A 16,214-nucleotide genomic window follows, 5' to 3' on the forward strand; every position below is an offset into this window, starting at 1 on the left:
CAACTTGCTTATGGAGAACATTAATACATTAGGCCTGCTTAGTTTGTTTTCTCTTTCACTGGAATTTGTTTCAGGAGCAGTTAATGTTCTTCTGATCACATTTTAACAACCTTCTTTATGTCATGAATGAGAATATCACTATGCCATGTGGGAACATTTTCACAGCATCTATATCTCAGTAACTGTTTTTGTCAATAATAATAATAGTAATGGCCAAAATGAGGGTTTGATATTCATTCATTCCTATTTTTGCTTTAGATAGCATTACATTTTCCAATATTCATCTCAAATAAGTGATGATTTAGTCCTCATAGTGTGACGATATGTCCAACTATAGGTTCATTGAGAGCTAAATTAACTTTATCTTTTTCCTTAGCTTTCAAAAAATAATTTAAAGCAAAAGCACTAACTTTACAGTCAACATATTAGATTCTTGATGAGGGAGAGACACTTGTAATCACAATATTGACCAATACTTTTATGTTTCTTTCAGCCTACCTGGTGTGAAGACGTAATGAGAGTTTGATTTTGGTTGTTTTACAAGTTGTGCCTTCGTGGATTTCTGTGGTTCTTGACCGACTGCATTCTTTGAGAATGAAAACAGTCCTTTGCTGGCGTTCAGTGAAGTGACTTGTTTGACGAGACATTCCTTTATCTCGTCATTAGCACATGAACACGCTCATCCAACCTCATTCCAGTCTGAGGGCCAATGGGCGAGTTCTCGCTCTATGTGCTATTTATCCTCTGACAACTGCGACACAACACCATTTTATCTGTACATGCTGGATCATTTCGAATCATAAAGGAATAACTGAATGGATTATTAATTATGAGGGGTTGAGGAGAGAGAATGATCTCTTTTTGATGAACTGCTGGAAACCTTTGAGTCAGAATGATGGAACAGGTGAGAAACTGTGACATGAATTTTTAGCAACTTTTAAATGTGATCTATTTTTACCACATAGATTTCTCAAACACAAATTAATGTATACATTAAAATGTAATATAAGAAATCAAATTTTGCTCACAAAAAGTACCAAAATAGAATGCCTCATTTTGGTAGTACAATGCTATTCTTTGAAATACCATATGAATACCATACATATGCTAATCCCTCTTTCCGGTCCCACTTTATATTAAGTGGCCTTAACTACTAAGCACTTACATCAAAAAATAAGTATAATGTATTTACTGAGTTCATATTGAATTGCAAAACACTTTTGCTGCTATTGAGGTGGGATACGGGTAAGGTTAGGGAAAGCTTTGGTGGTATGCGTGGGTTTAAGGGTAGGGGTAAGGTGTAAGGGATGGGTCAACAGTGTAATTATAAATGTAATTACAGAATTTAATTACAGATGTAATTACATGCTGGTATTTTTAAAATATAAGTACAATGTAAAAACATGAATGTACACAATAAGTGAACTGTATCAAATGATTAATTTAAATGTAAGTACATAGTAGTTAAGGCCACTTAATATAAAGTGGGACCGAGTTTCCTATACTTATCAATTTATTGATTTATTGACATTTTATTAACACCAACCATACTTTTGATGGGGGGGAAAAAAAAACAGAATTTTCTTAATACAGCTCTAGTGTTGATTTTCACCTCAGCTTACTGATTTTTACTAAATGCTATTGTACATTTTGACATTGACTAGTGTGTTTTTGACTATTAAAATGTACAGAATATGATTGGGCAATGGTAGCATGTCATCACATAGCCTTCCGATTCCTGAAACTTAAAGTGGATGGTGTTGTGTAGTGCCCCTAAGCAGTTTATTTGCCAAGATCTGCGATATTGCTAAGAATACAAACATATCATAGTGAAATGTAAAGTTTACTTTGATATTTTTAACATTTGCTACATTTTCTACATCAGGATGAATCAATAGACTTTAAAACCCTGAAGGCACGGTTCCAGGGTGAAAATGGTCTGAAGATCCAGACTAAACCTACCATCCCAGAGAAACCCAAAAACATCCCTCAGTCGACAAAAGCCAGCAATTCTTTAATCTCAACTATCAATGCTGTTGCGAAAAATGGGATGCTTCACGCACCACGAGTAGTCTTCAAAGATGACAAAAATCTCAGTCGCCAGCTCTCTCCACCCTGGGGATTAAAGACTAGAGAGGACCAGCCCATCAATAATGCTGAACTGCTGGATAATAACCAGAAGAAGGAGGATGACACTGTAAAGCAGAGTCTGAAAGACAAGAAACTTCCACTGGTTCTGCCAGTGGCTCCCAAAAAAGCAGAAATCCCAGAGCCCGAATCCAGCCCACTTACACCTGTGTCCGTTTCACCATTCAAAGTGTCAACACCCAAAAAGTTTGTATTTAGCCCTAAAAAAACTAGAAAGGATGAATGTGAGAAGACTAGCCCTGCAAAGGAGGTAGACAGTGCCAAAAAATCTTTGAAGGACAGGAATCTTCCACTGGTTCTGCCAGCGCCTCCAAAAAAAATTGAAACCCCAGAGCCTGAAAAAACTAGCAAAGATGAGAATGACAAGTCAAACACTGTAAATGAGGTTGACATTGCTAAAAAGTCTCTGAAAGACAGGAATCCTCCACTCGTTCTGCCAGTGGCTACAATAAAAGCTGATACCCAGGAGCCTGAACCCAGCCCCCATACACCTGTTTCCATTTCACCAGTCAAAGTGTCCACACCCAAGAATTTTGTATTTACAACTCAAAAAACTAGCAAAGATGAAAATGAGAAGACAGATACAGTGGAAACCCCAACGCCAGCTAGTCGTACCCCTGCTCCAAGTCAATCTGCTCCTGCTGGACCATCTGTAACAGCCAGCCCTCCTTCTGAAAGTGTACCTGTTGTCCCTAAGGCTGTTGACCCTACTCAGACTTCATCTGGAGCATCACCTGCCCCCAACATTCCTCCCCCAAGTATTCCAGCCGCAGATATTCCGACCTCTGCCAGCCCTGAGCCAAAGATTCCTGAACCAGCAATTCCAACACCAGTCATTCCCTCTCCAGATCTTCCTAAATCAAAGACTTCTAATCCAGAAACCTCTATTTCAACACCTTTTGACACTGAACCTCTTAAACCAAATATAAATATACTCTGTTTATCAGAATTATTTCCTCCCCCTGAAGGAAGTCCACCTCCAGAATTCACTGATATTCCTCCCCCTGTTCTTTATGAAGATTTTCCCGATGGAGACTTTTCTGAGCAAGCTATACCCATTCCAGCGATCTGTACGTTTATTGACCCAGTTCCCAGGAGTCCAGTTGTCTCCAGATCAGCCTCCCCTGCCCTATCCACCCCTCCGGCAGTATCTCCAGAGCCTTTGGTGAAGCCCCTAGAATATACACCTGGTCCAGACTCCGGACTTACAGTCTCAAGCTCTCCTCCAGATGTTCATACTCCAGCTACACCTGTAGACATGGTACTGGAGAATGCAAAGGCTCTTACTAACAATAAAGCTATTAACCCAGAGAGGACTAAGGAGGACCAGTCCTCATCCAAGCAGCTTTCACCCCTCACAGCCTTGGCGAGAGCGGAAGAGATGGCCTCAGTTAAACGGACACCAAATGATAACCGAATATTTAACCTTTTGGAAAGGGCTAAGAGAAAGAGCACAGTGAGCCAGTTGGCTACCACACCTGAAAACACAACCCCACTTGAGACAGCTACACCCGAGATTCCTCTGCCTGAAACTTCCACACCTCTGCCTGAGACTGTCACAGCTGAGGTGACTCAGCCTGATCTAGCTACACCTGAAAAAGCCTCATCACAGCTTGCCACAGCTGTAGAACAACTACCCGAGGAAGCCCCACCTGTACCCGAAGTGTCTGATATCCCTGAACTCCCTCCGGTTGATTATGTGGATCACTCTCAGGTGTCACCTACCCCCCCACCTGAAACTGCCAAGGTTAATGGCCTTGATCACAGTAAGTGTCCATTTAAAGCTGGGTTGACACTATGTGATCTTGCCCACAATTTTGCTGTCTTAAGATCAATTTCATCCACAGTAGAAGGCTATTCTTATTGTAGGGCAGTCTTGTTTCAATAAGTGTGCATTTTCACAGATGTCCATTTAATTGGCTTTGCTTCAAATCAAGTCAGTTTCAGAAAAAAAATGTGCAGTGGTACTGTTTTAATCAACACAAATCTTTTTTTTTTTGATTATTTTTTCACAAATGTAAATACCTTTTAGCAGTGGAAAACAGTGTTTAAATGCCTTTTTGATTGAGTTAGGTGGATTCCATACTTCAGGGAGGGTTGGTATGCAGGATATGTACGTCTATTGTGGCTTGTGTTGGGTAACATATCTTTCATAATCAGAATGACACAAAGAATATTTTGTCCGTAAGAATAAGACATATTGGCTTTAGTTTAACTAAATGCCAATTACGCTTACATATATTATTGTAAGTAATTGTTGTAATAAGACCATGTTGCTCAGAGAAAATAATTGTTTCCATTTCAGCTTAGATTGAAATGACATCCACTGTCAATTATGTGGTGTTAAATATGATTACGTCACCTAAAATTATGAAAAAGGAAACATTCTGATTTGTACCATCTCATGTATTTGATCAGGCTTATTATTTCATAAGTGGTTCCTCCATTTTCATTCTGTGCTTCCTCAACCTTGCATTTTCATTGGCTTTGCACACATAACTCTGCTATCTCTTCCTCATGCTTCTTTCTGAGGTGTATGGTTTTGGTTTGCATGCAAAAATTTGGCAACACTTTATTTTGATGGACATTCGACTAACAAACAGTATAACTTTGCAACCCTAACACCTATACCTAACCCAACAGTCTTCTAGAGTCTAGTAATACTCTAATGAGAGTTAGTTGACATGTAGATGCAAAGTCACATATAGTTAGTAAAATGTCTAAAGTGGACCATTGAAATAAAGTGTAACCAATTTACTTAATTTTCTTTACAATAAAGATATCCAGTAAACAAGATCAGTTTACTTAGCAAGCAACATTTTAATCAAGCTGCTATTTATATATGTCTTTTGTATACTTTTCAAAATGGTGGTGGTCCAGTGGTTGTCCATTCTAACATTTTTTCTCTTGTCTCTGCAGGGGTGGTGACAGTGGTTAAAAATGTGCATCCCCCTCCCCCACCGCCTAGGAAGGTTCTGCCAGCCACGCCCGCTGTAGATCCCCCAGTAGAGAAACCAACTCTGTCTCCTGCAACACACCTCCGGATTCCCACAACACCATCTATACCTCTAGAAACACATGGTAACTTTCTCAAGATGTTTCTCAAAAAGTGTTTGTCCACTAAATGCATAAACGAACATGTTTTTTCTTCATCAGAAAATTCACTACATGACAACTCATTTGAAGAGGGATTTTATGAAGAGGTTGAGGTACCTGAAGCTCCAGCAGTTTCTACCTTTAGGCCTCTATCAATACCATTATCAGATTCTAGTTCCAAAAGGCCAGTTTCAGTTCATGAAGAAGCATTCCTGAAACAGTTGAACCCAAAACAACAGGTGAAAGAAGATGTGTTTCCGAACAAGCGGGATAAAGACATTGCGGATGTGGATTACGCATCTGTGAACTCTGGCTCTCTAAATCCAGACACTCAAGCTGCTGTGCTTCAGGACTCAGTGCAAAGCTCACCTGCCTTGTCTCCATCAGGGTAAGTCATGATGATTTAGTGTGGCCACAGAAAAAAAGGCTTTTGTGTATGTGCTGTATGTGACATTATTGTTACACCGACTTTCCTTCAGGACCCTTGAAAGAGGTCAGAATGCTAATGAAGAACACGCAGACAGTAAAAGGGGCAAAACACAAAAGAATAAGAAACAGAAAGGACCTCCAAAAAGTAAGTGGAAGAAGTCTTCACTAAAATAGGCTAATGCTGCTGTGAAGTGTCTCTTTGTCTTGTTTTCCAGTAAAAACTAAACAAAAATAAAATTATAAATATCATATATATCATCAATAACATAATATATATAATATATATCATCTTCATTAAAACAAGATCAAATTTACTTGAGAAGCTAAATTTTGAAAATGAGGACTTAATTATTTATCTTGTTTTGAAAATGTTTAGATATTTTATACACCCAAAAAAATCACAAGTGTAATAAATAAATAATATATATATATATATATATATATATATATATATATATATATATATATATATATATATATATATATATATATATATATATATATATATATATTATTTTTATTTTTAATTTTATTTTTATTTAAAATAAATAAATTATATATATATATATATATATATATATATATATATATATATATATATATATATATATATATATATACATACATATATATATATATATATATATATATATATATATATATATATGTATGTATATATATATATATATATATATATATATATATATATATATATATATTTATTTATTTTTATTTTTTATTTATTTTTAATTTTATTTTTATTTAAAATAAATAAATTACATATATATATACATATATATATATATTTATTTTTATTTTTTATTTATTTTTAATTGTATTTTTATTTAAAATAAATAAATTATATATATTATTAAATATAAAATAAATTAAATATATTATATATATATTTATTTATTTCTTTTTATTTATTTATTTATTTGGTGCAGAGTAGTGGTTCATTCTTTCAGTAATCTCATCTCTGATGACATCCTGACCTCCATAGAAATGATAAACACAGGATATTGTCATGACAGTTTATTTTAGATTCTCTGTTATCTTTAAAGTATTCTGCTGGCTGACGTGTGTTTTGTATTGTTTGCGACTTAGATCCATATGCTGATGCAGCGGCTGCAGTAAGTGTTTTTTTTGTTTTGTTTTGTTTTGTTTTGTTTTACTAGTATTGTAATGACTGTTGAAGGACTTAATGTTAATGTCAGGACCTTTTATTTGCAATACTAATAATCCTACTTTGTGTAGCATTATCATATACGTTTTGTATCTTCTTATTGCATGTTCTGTTGTTGCAATGATCTGTTCAAACATGTTGCTGTCTTCAATTAAATCACCTCACCTTTTAGGTGGAGGAGTCTCCCAAGAAAGGCTTGTTCTCCAGGTTTGTAGCAGGGTTTTTATTTTTCACAATATTAATTTAAACTGCATCTACATTCCCAAAACAATCTGATTGAAACGATGAAAAACTTTAATCCTCAGGAAGAACTCAGCAAAAGCAGCAGACGAAAAAGAACTAAAGAAGAAAGAAAAACAGCGTGAAAAGGAAAAAGAGAAAGAGAAGGAAAGAGAGAAGAAGGAGCAGAAAGAAAGGGAAAAGAAGGAAAATGAAATGAGGAAAAAATTTAAGGTATTTTTTGGACAGTATTTGTATGTGTTTGCGCCAACAATTTTGCATGATTATTGCACAATCCATTACTTATTACAATCCACATCCTGCTCCTCAGGTGCATTTACCATCACTAAAATCCGATTCTTTTAATCAAAAGTGAAATGAGCCTTACAGTTCAATTTCTCGCTAACAGCAAGAGTCTAATGCACACGGCGAGTTGAGTAAGTGATGTGCACATGTTCATTTAACTCTATTGATGTTTAATGCAGATCACAGGCCAGGAAGAGGCCATGTATCAAGTTAAAGTGATCGAGGACTGTAAGGGCCGTAAAAACGACCTGCCGGTGAAGGTTGGAGACACCGTGAGCATCATCCGTACCAACAATTGTCCTAAAGGGAAATGGCTGGCTAAGGACAGCAACAACAAATGTGAGTTAAACACAGCAAATAATACACTTATTGAATGAATTATATGCATATCTTGGCACACGCATAATTAGTATGATGCTAAATGAGTATTACAGATAAATGGAGTGCAGAAAATAAGCTTTGTTATGAATTTACCCCGATAAGGACTAAATGCCTGAATAGATCTGTCACTAAGCAAAGACCTGAACGAGTCCTTGAGGTTTGACTTATCTGTTAGACTGTGTATGTAAGAGCTTATCTCATTTTTCAGATGCTTCTGCTGGAACGCAGATTGGCAATGTGCTGTGTGTTGTTTTTCAGACGGTTATGTCCCGGTGGAGAGTATGGATTTGAACATCAATGGAATTATGGAGCTGGGGAAGATGACAACAGCATCTAACAGATCCAATGGCAATGGACACAAAAACACAGAGGCCACCAGTACAAACAGCAGGTTGCCATTAAGTGACTATAGGCTTACTGTATTTACTGTAGTGAAATATGAGATTAATTTCATTATCATCTGTATTTTTTTAGGACCTCAGAACATTATGATGTGAACCATGAGAGCTGTAAGCACCTTCTTTTAATCATTTTCTATAGTAGTTAAATGTTTTATTTTTAATTTTATCTATTTATAATATGTGTTTTGTGTGTTTTACACCGTATTATCCAGCCACGGCCATAATAAGTAATAGGATATTTTGTTGATCGCTTTCTACTGCATCATACTAACTAGCCCCGCCCACTGTGAAATTTTATTGGTCCAAAATCCCATCCACACAATAAACATCAAACATTCTCTTCACTTTGACTGTACCCTAGTAACAGGTATAAAGAAAGAGTACCTGAAAACCATGCTTAATTAAAAGCAGTACTGGTACTTCTGTACCAATTCAGTTCTGAAATTCTTTAAAGGTGCCATAGAACGTCTTTTTAAAAGATGTAATATAAGTCTAAGGTTTCCCCTGAATGTGTCTGTGAAGTTTCAGCTCAAAATACCCCATTTTACCTTTTTTTTTGGGGGGCATCATTAAATATGCGCCGATTCAGGCTGCGGCCCCTTTAAATGCTCACGCTCCCCGCCCACGGAGCTCGTGCTTGCCTTTAACAGCATAAACAAAGTTCACACAGCTAATATAACATCAAAATGGATCTTTACAAAGTGTTTGTCATGCAAAATGTCTAATCGCGTAAGTATAGTATTTATTTGGATGTTTACATTTGATTCTGAATGAGTTTGATAGTTGTGTTTATGCATTATACAGACTGCAAGTGTTTAAAAAATGAAAATAGCGACGGCTCTTGTCTCCGTGAATACAGTAAGAAACGATGGTAACTTTAACCACATTTAACAGTACATTAGCAACATGCTAACGAAACATTTAGAAAGACAATTTACAAATATCACTAAAAATATCATGTTATCATGGATCATGTCAGTTATTATCGCTCCATCTGCCATTTTTCGCTATTGTTCTTGCTTGCTTACCTAGTCTGATGATTCAGCTGTGCTGCTCCAGACGTTAATACTGGCCGCCCTTGTCTAATGCCTTGAACATGAGCTGGCATATGCAAATATTGCGGGCGTACATATTAATGATCCCGACTGTTAAATAACAGTCGGTGTTATGTTGAGATTCGCCTGTTCTTCGGAGGTCTTTTAAACAAATGAGATTTATATAAGAAGGAGGAAACAATGGAGTTTGAGACTCACTGTATGTCATTTCCATGTACTGAACTCTTGTTATTCAACTATGCCGAGGTAAATTCAATTTTCAATTCGATGGCACCTTTAAAAAGTGATGATACCAGCATTTCCCCTAGCATTTTGAGCGGTGTTGATTCTTAAACACCTCTGATTGGCCAATGTGTTCATGCGCTCACCGAAGAGCGTCAAATATGTCTATTTACAACATGTTTTTGAAGTGTTGATCATTGTAGCCAATCAAAAACATATCTGTTGAGCTCGTGAACACAATGGCCAGTCAGAGGTTTTTAAAGGTGCTCTAAGCGATTCTTGGTGGAGTAACTTCCTGTTGATGTTCGAAGTGTTGTCAAACAAAACAGAGGCTAGCTAGACCCTCCCTCCTCCTCCTCCTCCCTCTCCCCTCCGTGCTTCCTGAAACAGTCATGAACGCGCATTTAAAATGGAAGTAGCTTGTGTATTGATACTGCTGTGGTAACAATGGCTCAACCAACTACTTCACGCTCATTGTGAGTAAATTGATGTACTTTTAAATAAAAAAGTATGTTTTAATTAGAAGTCTAGATAAATAATAAAATAGTTTGTTGATAGTAACACATTCACTAACCCCAAAACTCCACCCCCAAATCATTCTTGTCGGTTATTGGCTGGAGCATGTTTATTATGTTTAGTGCTCCAGGCTGCACCAGTTTGTTTTTGTTGCCATTTTTGAAGCTTGTGGCGACTACAGAGACTGTGTTTTTTTTTTGTGTGTGTTCAGGGGACAGGCAGCATGCGGATAGTGAGGAGATGTTTGCTGTATGTGACAAAAAATGTTTGGCCTAAAACGTGTGACATCGCTTAGAGCACCTTTAAGAATCAGTGCTCAAAACGCTAGGGGGAAATGCTGGTATCGTCACATTTTTAACATTTCAGTACCAAAGTACCAGTACTTTTGACAGCACTAGTGGAGATACAGTAAAACTTACAGTAAAACTTTCGTCTACAAACAGTCTTAGTAAAGCTCAAGTACCTAAAAAAGGGCATAAGTAAACCAATATCTTTCAAAAAAGTCTCTTCAATATAACAGGTAAATAAAATAATGTTAAGTCAAGTCACCTTTATTTATATAGCGCTTTATACAATACAGATCAATTCTACTGTAAAGTCTACTGTAAAGTAAATTGAGTTTTTTTCTCAGAATTGCGGGACATAAACTCGCAATTGTGAGTTATAAAGTTAGAATTGAGGGATATAAACAAAGATATAAAAAAAAAAAAGAAGTGAGATAAAAAGTCGCAATTACCTTTTTAATTTTTTTATTTAGTGGCAGAAACAAGCTTCCATACAATTTAAATAGCTTGTTTGCCGTTATAAACACTTTATTTTATTTTTTTATTTTATTTCCTCAGTCTCAGAAGACAGTGAGGAGTGGACAGCTGATGATGATGACCCCGTGTTTGAGTCTGCCAATGACCCCTCACACATGTAAGTATTGCAGTGTGTGTTTGTATGTGCTCTTTTATTTGTACTAACACAGCTTGACAGTTGAGCTTATGTACTGTTTACAAGAAGTGTATTCTTCTATCTTTCAGAGGGCTGAATCAGTCACTGGCCACACCAGCTCAAGGTGAGTCACTGATGAGATATGACTGAAAAATGTTCACAGGAAACCTACCATCCAGGAACAGCCAGAGATCAAAACTCTGGGAGAAACTGCCATTATAACTACAGAATATTATTCAATTGTTCATAGTCATTTATGGAGGCCTATTTCCACAAAAAAAAAAAAAAAAAAAGAAAGAAAGAAAGAAAGAAAGAAAGAAAGAAAGAAAGAAAGAAAGAAAGAAAGAAAGAAAGAAAGAAAGAAAGAAAGAAAGAAAGAAAGAAAGAAAAGAAAGGAAAAAAAAAAGAAAATCATAATTATGACAAAAATGTTGAAATTATGAGCAAAAATAATTATTGCATTGTAATAATGACATGAAAAGTCACAATTATGACATAAATATGAAACATTATGACAAATAGTCATAATTATAAGCTAAAAAATTGAAATAAAATTCTACATTTCTATAAGTGCAATTATTTATGGAAGATGATTAGGGCCAAGCAATAATAAAAAAATAAAACAATCTCGAGATTAAAGTTGTCAAATTTCAAGAAATAAAGTTTAAATAAAATGTTGAGAATAAACTCATTAAATTACGAGAAAAAAGTCGTTAAATTACGAAACCAAATTTGTTAAATTATGTGAAAAATCGATAAAAGTCGAGATAAAATGTTAATAAATGTTAATGTTAATGAATAAACTCATTAAATGTTGAGAATAAAGTCATTAAATTATGAGAAAAAAGTCGTTAAATTATGAGAACAAATTCGTAATTTAACGAGTTTATTATCAACATTTTATCTCGACTTTTTTCTAGAAATTTAATGAGTTTTTTCTCAATTTAACAACATTAATCTCGAGATGGTTTTATTTTTTTTATTATTTCTTGGCCCTAATCCTCTTCCGTAATTCTTAGATGAAAAAACATTATCACATTTAAAATTAAACTTTTTGTTATCCTTTTGAATTTTTATGTCATAATTATTTCTTAGTATCTCATAATAATTGGTTAATTCATTCTTTTGTCCCTGTATTAATTTTTTAAAAACAAATTTCAGGTCCTGTTGTGCCAGCCGAATCTGATTCAGCTTACATGAGTGTGCAGTAAGTTCCATTCTATTCTATTCTATTCTATTCTATTCTATTCTATTCTATTCTATTCTATTCTATTCTATTCTATTCTATTCTTTAAAAACTGTCTATCTTTGATCTGAAATAATTTTACATTAAGAACACAAGAATAATCTTTTTTTTTTTTTTTTATTGTGCGTTGCAGACAAAAACCAGAAGCCCTTCAAAGACTATCCACATTCTTTATGCAACCTAAGACACCCTCTCAACTTCCCCCGCAAGACAACAACCCACTGTACGACATCACTTTACTTCTTGTCTCTTTCTTTCGAATTCACTGAAGATCACTTACTGTAAATGATAAGATCACAGGATAGCAAGTAATCATGGTTTCTCTACTTCCTGTTTCCTTATATGGTTGTTTGCGCGTAAAGAATGCCAGAGCCTAAACCAGGTATGTTTTGACTCACTAAACCTTAATTATATAAACACTCACATCTACCCACACTCACTTTTTTTTTTTTTTCCTCCATTTCTGGTTTCATCTGTTAGCACATGAAGAGGATCCTGGCAGCTTGTAAGTATTCTCAAAAATATGTGCAAGTTATCAAACGTACTGTAACACAGACAGTCATTTATGACATGCCTTTCTCTGCAGGAGTATGCGGTCAGACTGGTTTTACATGAATGTCTGAGATGGTTTTCAGAAAGCGTGTCTCATTCCCTCAGCCCGTGCAGCACTGCTGATGACCTAATAATGCTAACTTGTGTTGTTGTTGTATATTTCCTTTAGAAATGAAGAGGAAGATATCTCACAAATCCAGTTTCTTCCTCCTCCAGACTTGTATGCTGACATCAATGCTGGAGACTCCATGCCTATTTACAGCAAGTACGTACATTGAACACATGTTGACCTTTTGTGACAACGTGCCCCAATAGCAAAACATGTTGCTGCAAAATATAGGGTTAGTTGCCACAGTGGATCCATTAACTCTTTCCCCGCCATTGACGAGCCATTGCGGCAATCTGTTTTTTCACTGTAATACAATAGAGAGCGCTGTTACAGAAACCAGATGGAGCGGATAGAAGTTGTTTAACCCCTTAAATACATGAATGTTTCGCCAGTCATTGTTACATATTTGGGTCTTTAGGAAATCTATATCTAACACAGATGCATGCACATCTGAAAGAGAGGCGTACGCACGTTTTCTGTGCATACATTCATCCTATGAATCACACATACACACATTTGAGAAATGATCGTAATTTAGGAAGGTTTCTGCGCAACATTTTATAAATAAGGCCCAGAGACAGTAATAATTGTTTGCGTCAGGACTTGTTCTGCAGTAAATCACTGAGCCATTTCAAGTTTTGCTGAAGATACTTCCTATTCATTTATTTTCTGTCTGCGGTAACTATGAGTGAAACGTCACTTCATAACTGTGTATCAGACAGTGCCATCTTGTGGAAAAAAGTTGAACTGCACTTATTCAATCATCAAAGATTCAATTATTGTTGTGCAGAATATAAATATACTTACACTGTAACACACCTCGGGTCATTAGCGACCATTTACACTTATTTTTTTTACAAAAAATGAATGGGAAAACAGGCATTCATTTTTTTCTTGTTATGTTGTTTCTAATAAATTGATTGATGAATACAAAGAAGGCTGATGTCTAACTTTCAAAAAAAAAAAGAATGAGGAGGAGGGTACCCAGACTGCAACATAGTGTCGGCCCAGATCCGGCCCACATGCGGCCCTGACACTATGTTGCTCTTTAGGTAGTGATTGACGTTCCGGGTCACTAAAGACCCGAGGTATGCATTTAAGGGTTAAGCTAACATGATCACCAAACATTCAACAGCCTTATACTAAATCAAAACTGCCCAACGTTACAGAGAAAATGTTAAACCCACAATGAGGTATATGACAGTGCAAGCTTTAGGGGTGTTAATGGACTCAGTCTACGATAATTCATGTTTTGACCATTGTTCTGAATTCTTTTGACATATTCACTGTTTATATATTCATACAACAAAGGGAAAGAGTTAAACAGCTAATTATTGAATTATAAGCAAAATAAGTATGAAATGCAAAGCTGTTCATGAAACTGCAAAAAATAAATAAATAAATAAAAAGTGAAAAATAAATTATATACAATACTTACAATACAAGATTTGTAATTTTTTTTTTTTACATTTTAATTACTGTTTATTACTTTAATACATTTTATAATGTAATTTATTCCAGTGACTGTAAAGCATCATTACTCCAGTCTTCAGTGTCACATGATCCTTCAGAAATCATTCTAATATGATGATTTGATGCTCAAAAACATTTCTGATTATCAATGTTGAAAACAGTTGTGCTGCTTAATATTTTAGGATTCTTTGATGAATAGAGTTAAAAGAACAACATTTATTTGAAATCGAAATCATTTGTAACATTATAAATGTCTTTAATGTCACTTTTGATCATTTTAATGCATCCTTGCTGAATTAATTTCTTTAAAAAAATAAATAAATAAATACATAAAATGAGCAACCTTTTATTCCTGCTTGACTTTTAACATTCAGTACAGTACAGTACATTTTTATGCTACATTGATGTTTACTGACATTTTGGAGAATATGTTTTTCTATTCTAGGCCAATCAAACTCATCTCAAAATAGCCAAATAGCTCCGGCTGCGAGAGCGAAAGATGGACTGCGCTGGATCTTCACTCTGAGTTCATAACCCTCCTGTGGGGTGTGTTTTGATGAGTACCACAGTAAATATCACCAACACAAGCTCAAGAAGAAATGTGTCTGTCAAGTGGAAAGAATTATATTTGTGATTGTGCATCTGTCTGTAAATGGCTGCAGGCGAGTTCTTCTATATTCATGTATATTTTGTGCATTCTGTGTGAAAAATACCCATGCGTGGAGCTGTGAGAAGCTCTTCAGATAATTTACACCCTTACATCTAAGTGTTAGTTCCCTCTATATATATATATATAAAAAAATCATGCATTCTGTGGCAAAGACAGTCTGTGTCTAGTCTGAGGTTGTCTAATTTGTTTAAAAGGTTCATAATTGAACACTTGCATTCAAAGCTGACAGATCAACATGAGAGCTTATGCATGTTAAAACAGCTTGGCATTTGGGTTTGGTTTTAACAGTATACTGCCAAGTAAATATTTAAATGCAGTTCCTAAGTCAGCATTATATTTTTGCAGTGCAATTTACTTAGAAGTTAGGAATGCAACCTTAAGGTTTATATAACCATGCTCTGTATTTGTATTGGATGAATTAGTATTATATTATGTGTTTTATATTTTACAAGCAGTACTTTGCGTTTAAGTATTCCCAGTCTTCAGGGCTACTCTATATTAGGGAAAATATGCTGATGCTTGTAGTGCAAGTTTGAGTGCTCTTTATTTAGTCATTCTACTGCATGTAGTAAATTTTCTGGTGCAGACAATAAATGCCACAGTTGTGTAAATCTTCTGCCTTTCTTGTTTCAGAACTGTTCCCAAAAGTTACCAAATGTTTCCCCTGATTTTTCCAGTAGCTTCGTAAATACTGTTTATCAATCAATCATTCCATCTTTCAAAGAAAATCATTCTTTTAAAAAATATTACTACCATACCATACTGATCTGTATGATTTTAATGTTTTTGAAAAACATTTTATTTGATCAAAAATGCAGTAATGATTACATTGTTTAATATTACTACAATTTAATATAACTGTTTTCTATGGAAGCTTGTTTCCGCCACGGAATAAAAAAAAAAAAAAAAGGATAATTCTGACTTTTTATCTCACAATTCTGACTTTTTTTTTAGCAATTGCGAGTTATAAAGTCATAATTGTGAGATATAAAGTCATAATTGTGAGATATAAAGTCACAATTACAAGTTATAAAGTCAGAATTGTGAGATATAAAGTCACAATTACAAGTTATAAAGTCAGAGTTGTGAGTCATAAAGTCAGAATTGTGTGATTTAAAGTCAGAATTGCGAGTTATAAAGTCAATTGCGAGTTATAAAGTCAGAATTACGAGATATAGTCAGAATTGCGAGATATAAAGTCAGAACCGCGAGATATAGTCAGAATTACGAGTTATAAAGTCAAAATTAAGAGTTATAAGTCAGAATTGC

At 35.0% G+C, this 16,214-nt stretch overlaps 1 protein-coding gene across 1 annotated transcript; it reads left to right on the forward strand.

The window, feature by feature from the left end:
• The first annotated feature begins 690 nt into the window (after positions 1-690).
• LOC137018304 (proteoglycan 4) lies at positions 691-15,537 on the forward strand. The gene is made up of 19 exons (XM_067382907.1): positions 691-904; positions 1,886-3,914; positions 5,068-5,229; positions 5,305-5,632; positions 5,724-5,818; positions 6,781-6,806; positions 7,032-7,066; positions 7,165-7,312; positions 7,564-7,723; positions 8,024-8,156; positions 8,240-8,274; positions 10,802-10,877; positions 10,985-11,019; positions 12,057-12,102; positions 12,275-12,364; positions 12,504-12,523; positions 12,622-12,646; positions 12,863-12,958; positions 14,721-15,537. Exons 1-19 carry the CDS (start codon positions 893-895, stop codon positions 14,743-14,745), a joined length of 3,576 nt encoding a protein of 1,191 aa, XP_067239008.1. The 5' UTR covers positions 691-892; the 3' UTR covers positions 14,746-15,537.
• Positions 15,538-16,214: the final 677 nt, after the last annotated feature.

The sequence above is a fragment of the Chanodichthys erythropterus genome, chromosome 4, assembly GCF_024489055.1.
Source record: "Chanodichthys erythropterus isolate Z2021 chromosome 4, ASM2448905v1, whole genome shotgun sequence".
Lineage (NCBI taxonomy): Eukaryota > Metazoa > Chordata > Actinopteri > Cypriniformes > Xenocyprididae > Chanodichthys > Chanodichthys erythropterus.

Coding starts and splice junctions, on each gene's coding strand:
- LOC137018304 (XM_067382907.1), top strand. Junction 3,915..5,067: donor GGTTAATGGCCTTGATCACA/GTAAGTGTCCAT, acceptor TTGTCTCTGCAG/GGGTGGTGACAGTGGTTAAA. Junction 7,313..7,563: donor AAATGAGGAAAAAATTTAAG/GTATTTTTTGGA, acceptor TGTTTAATGCAG/ATCACAGGCCAGGAAGAGGC.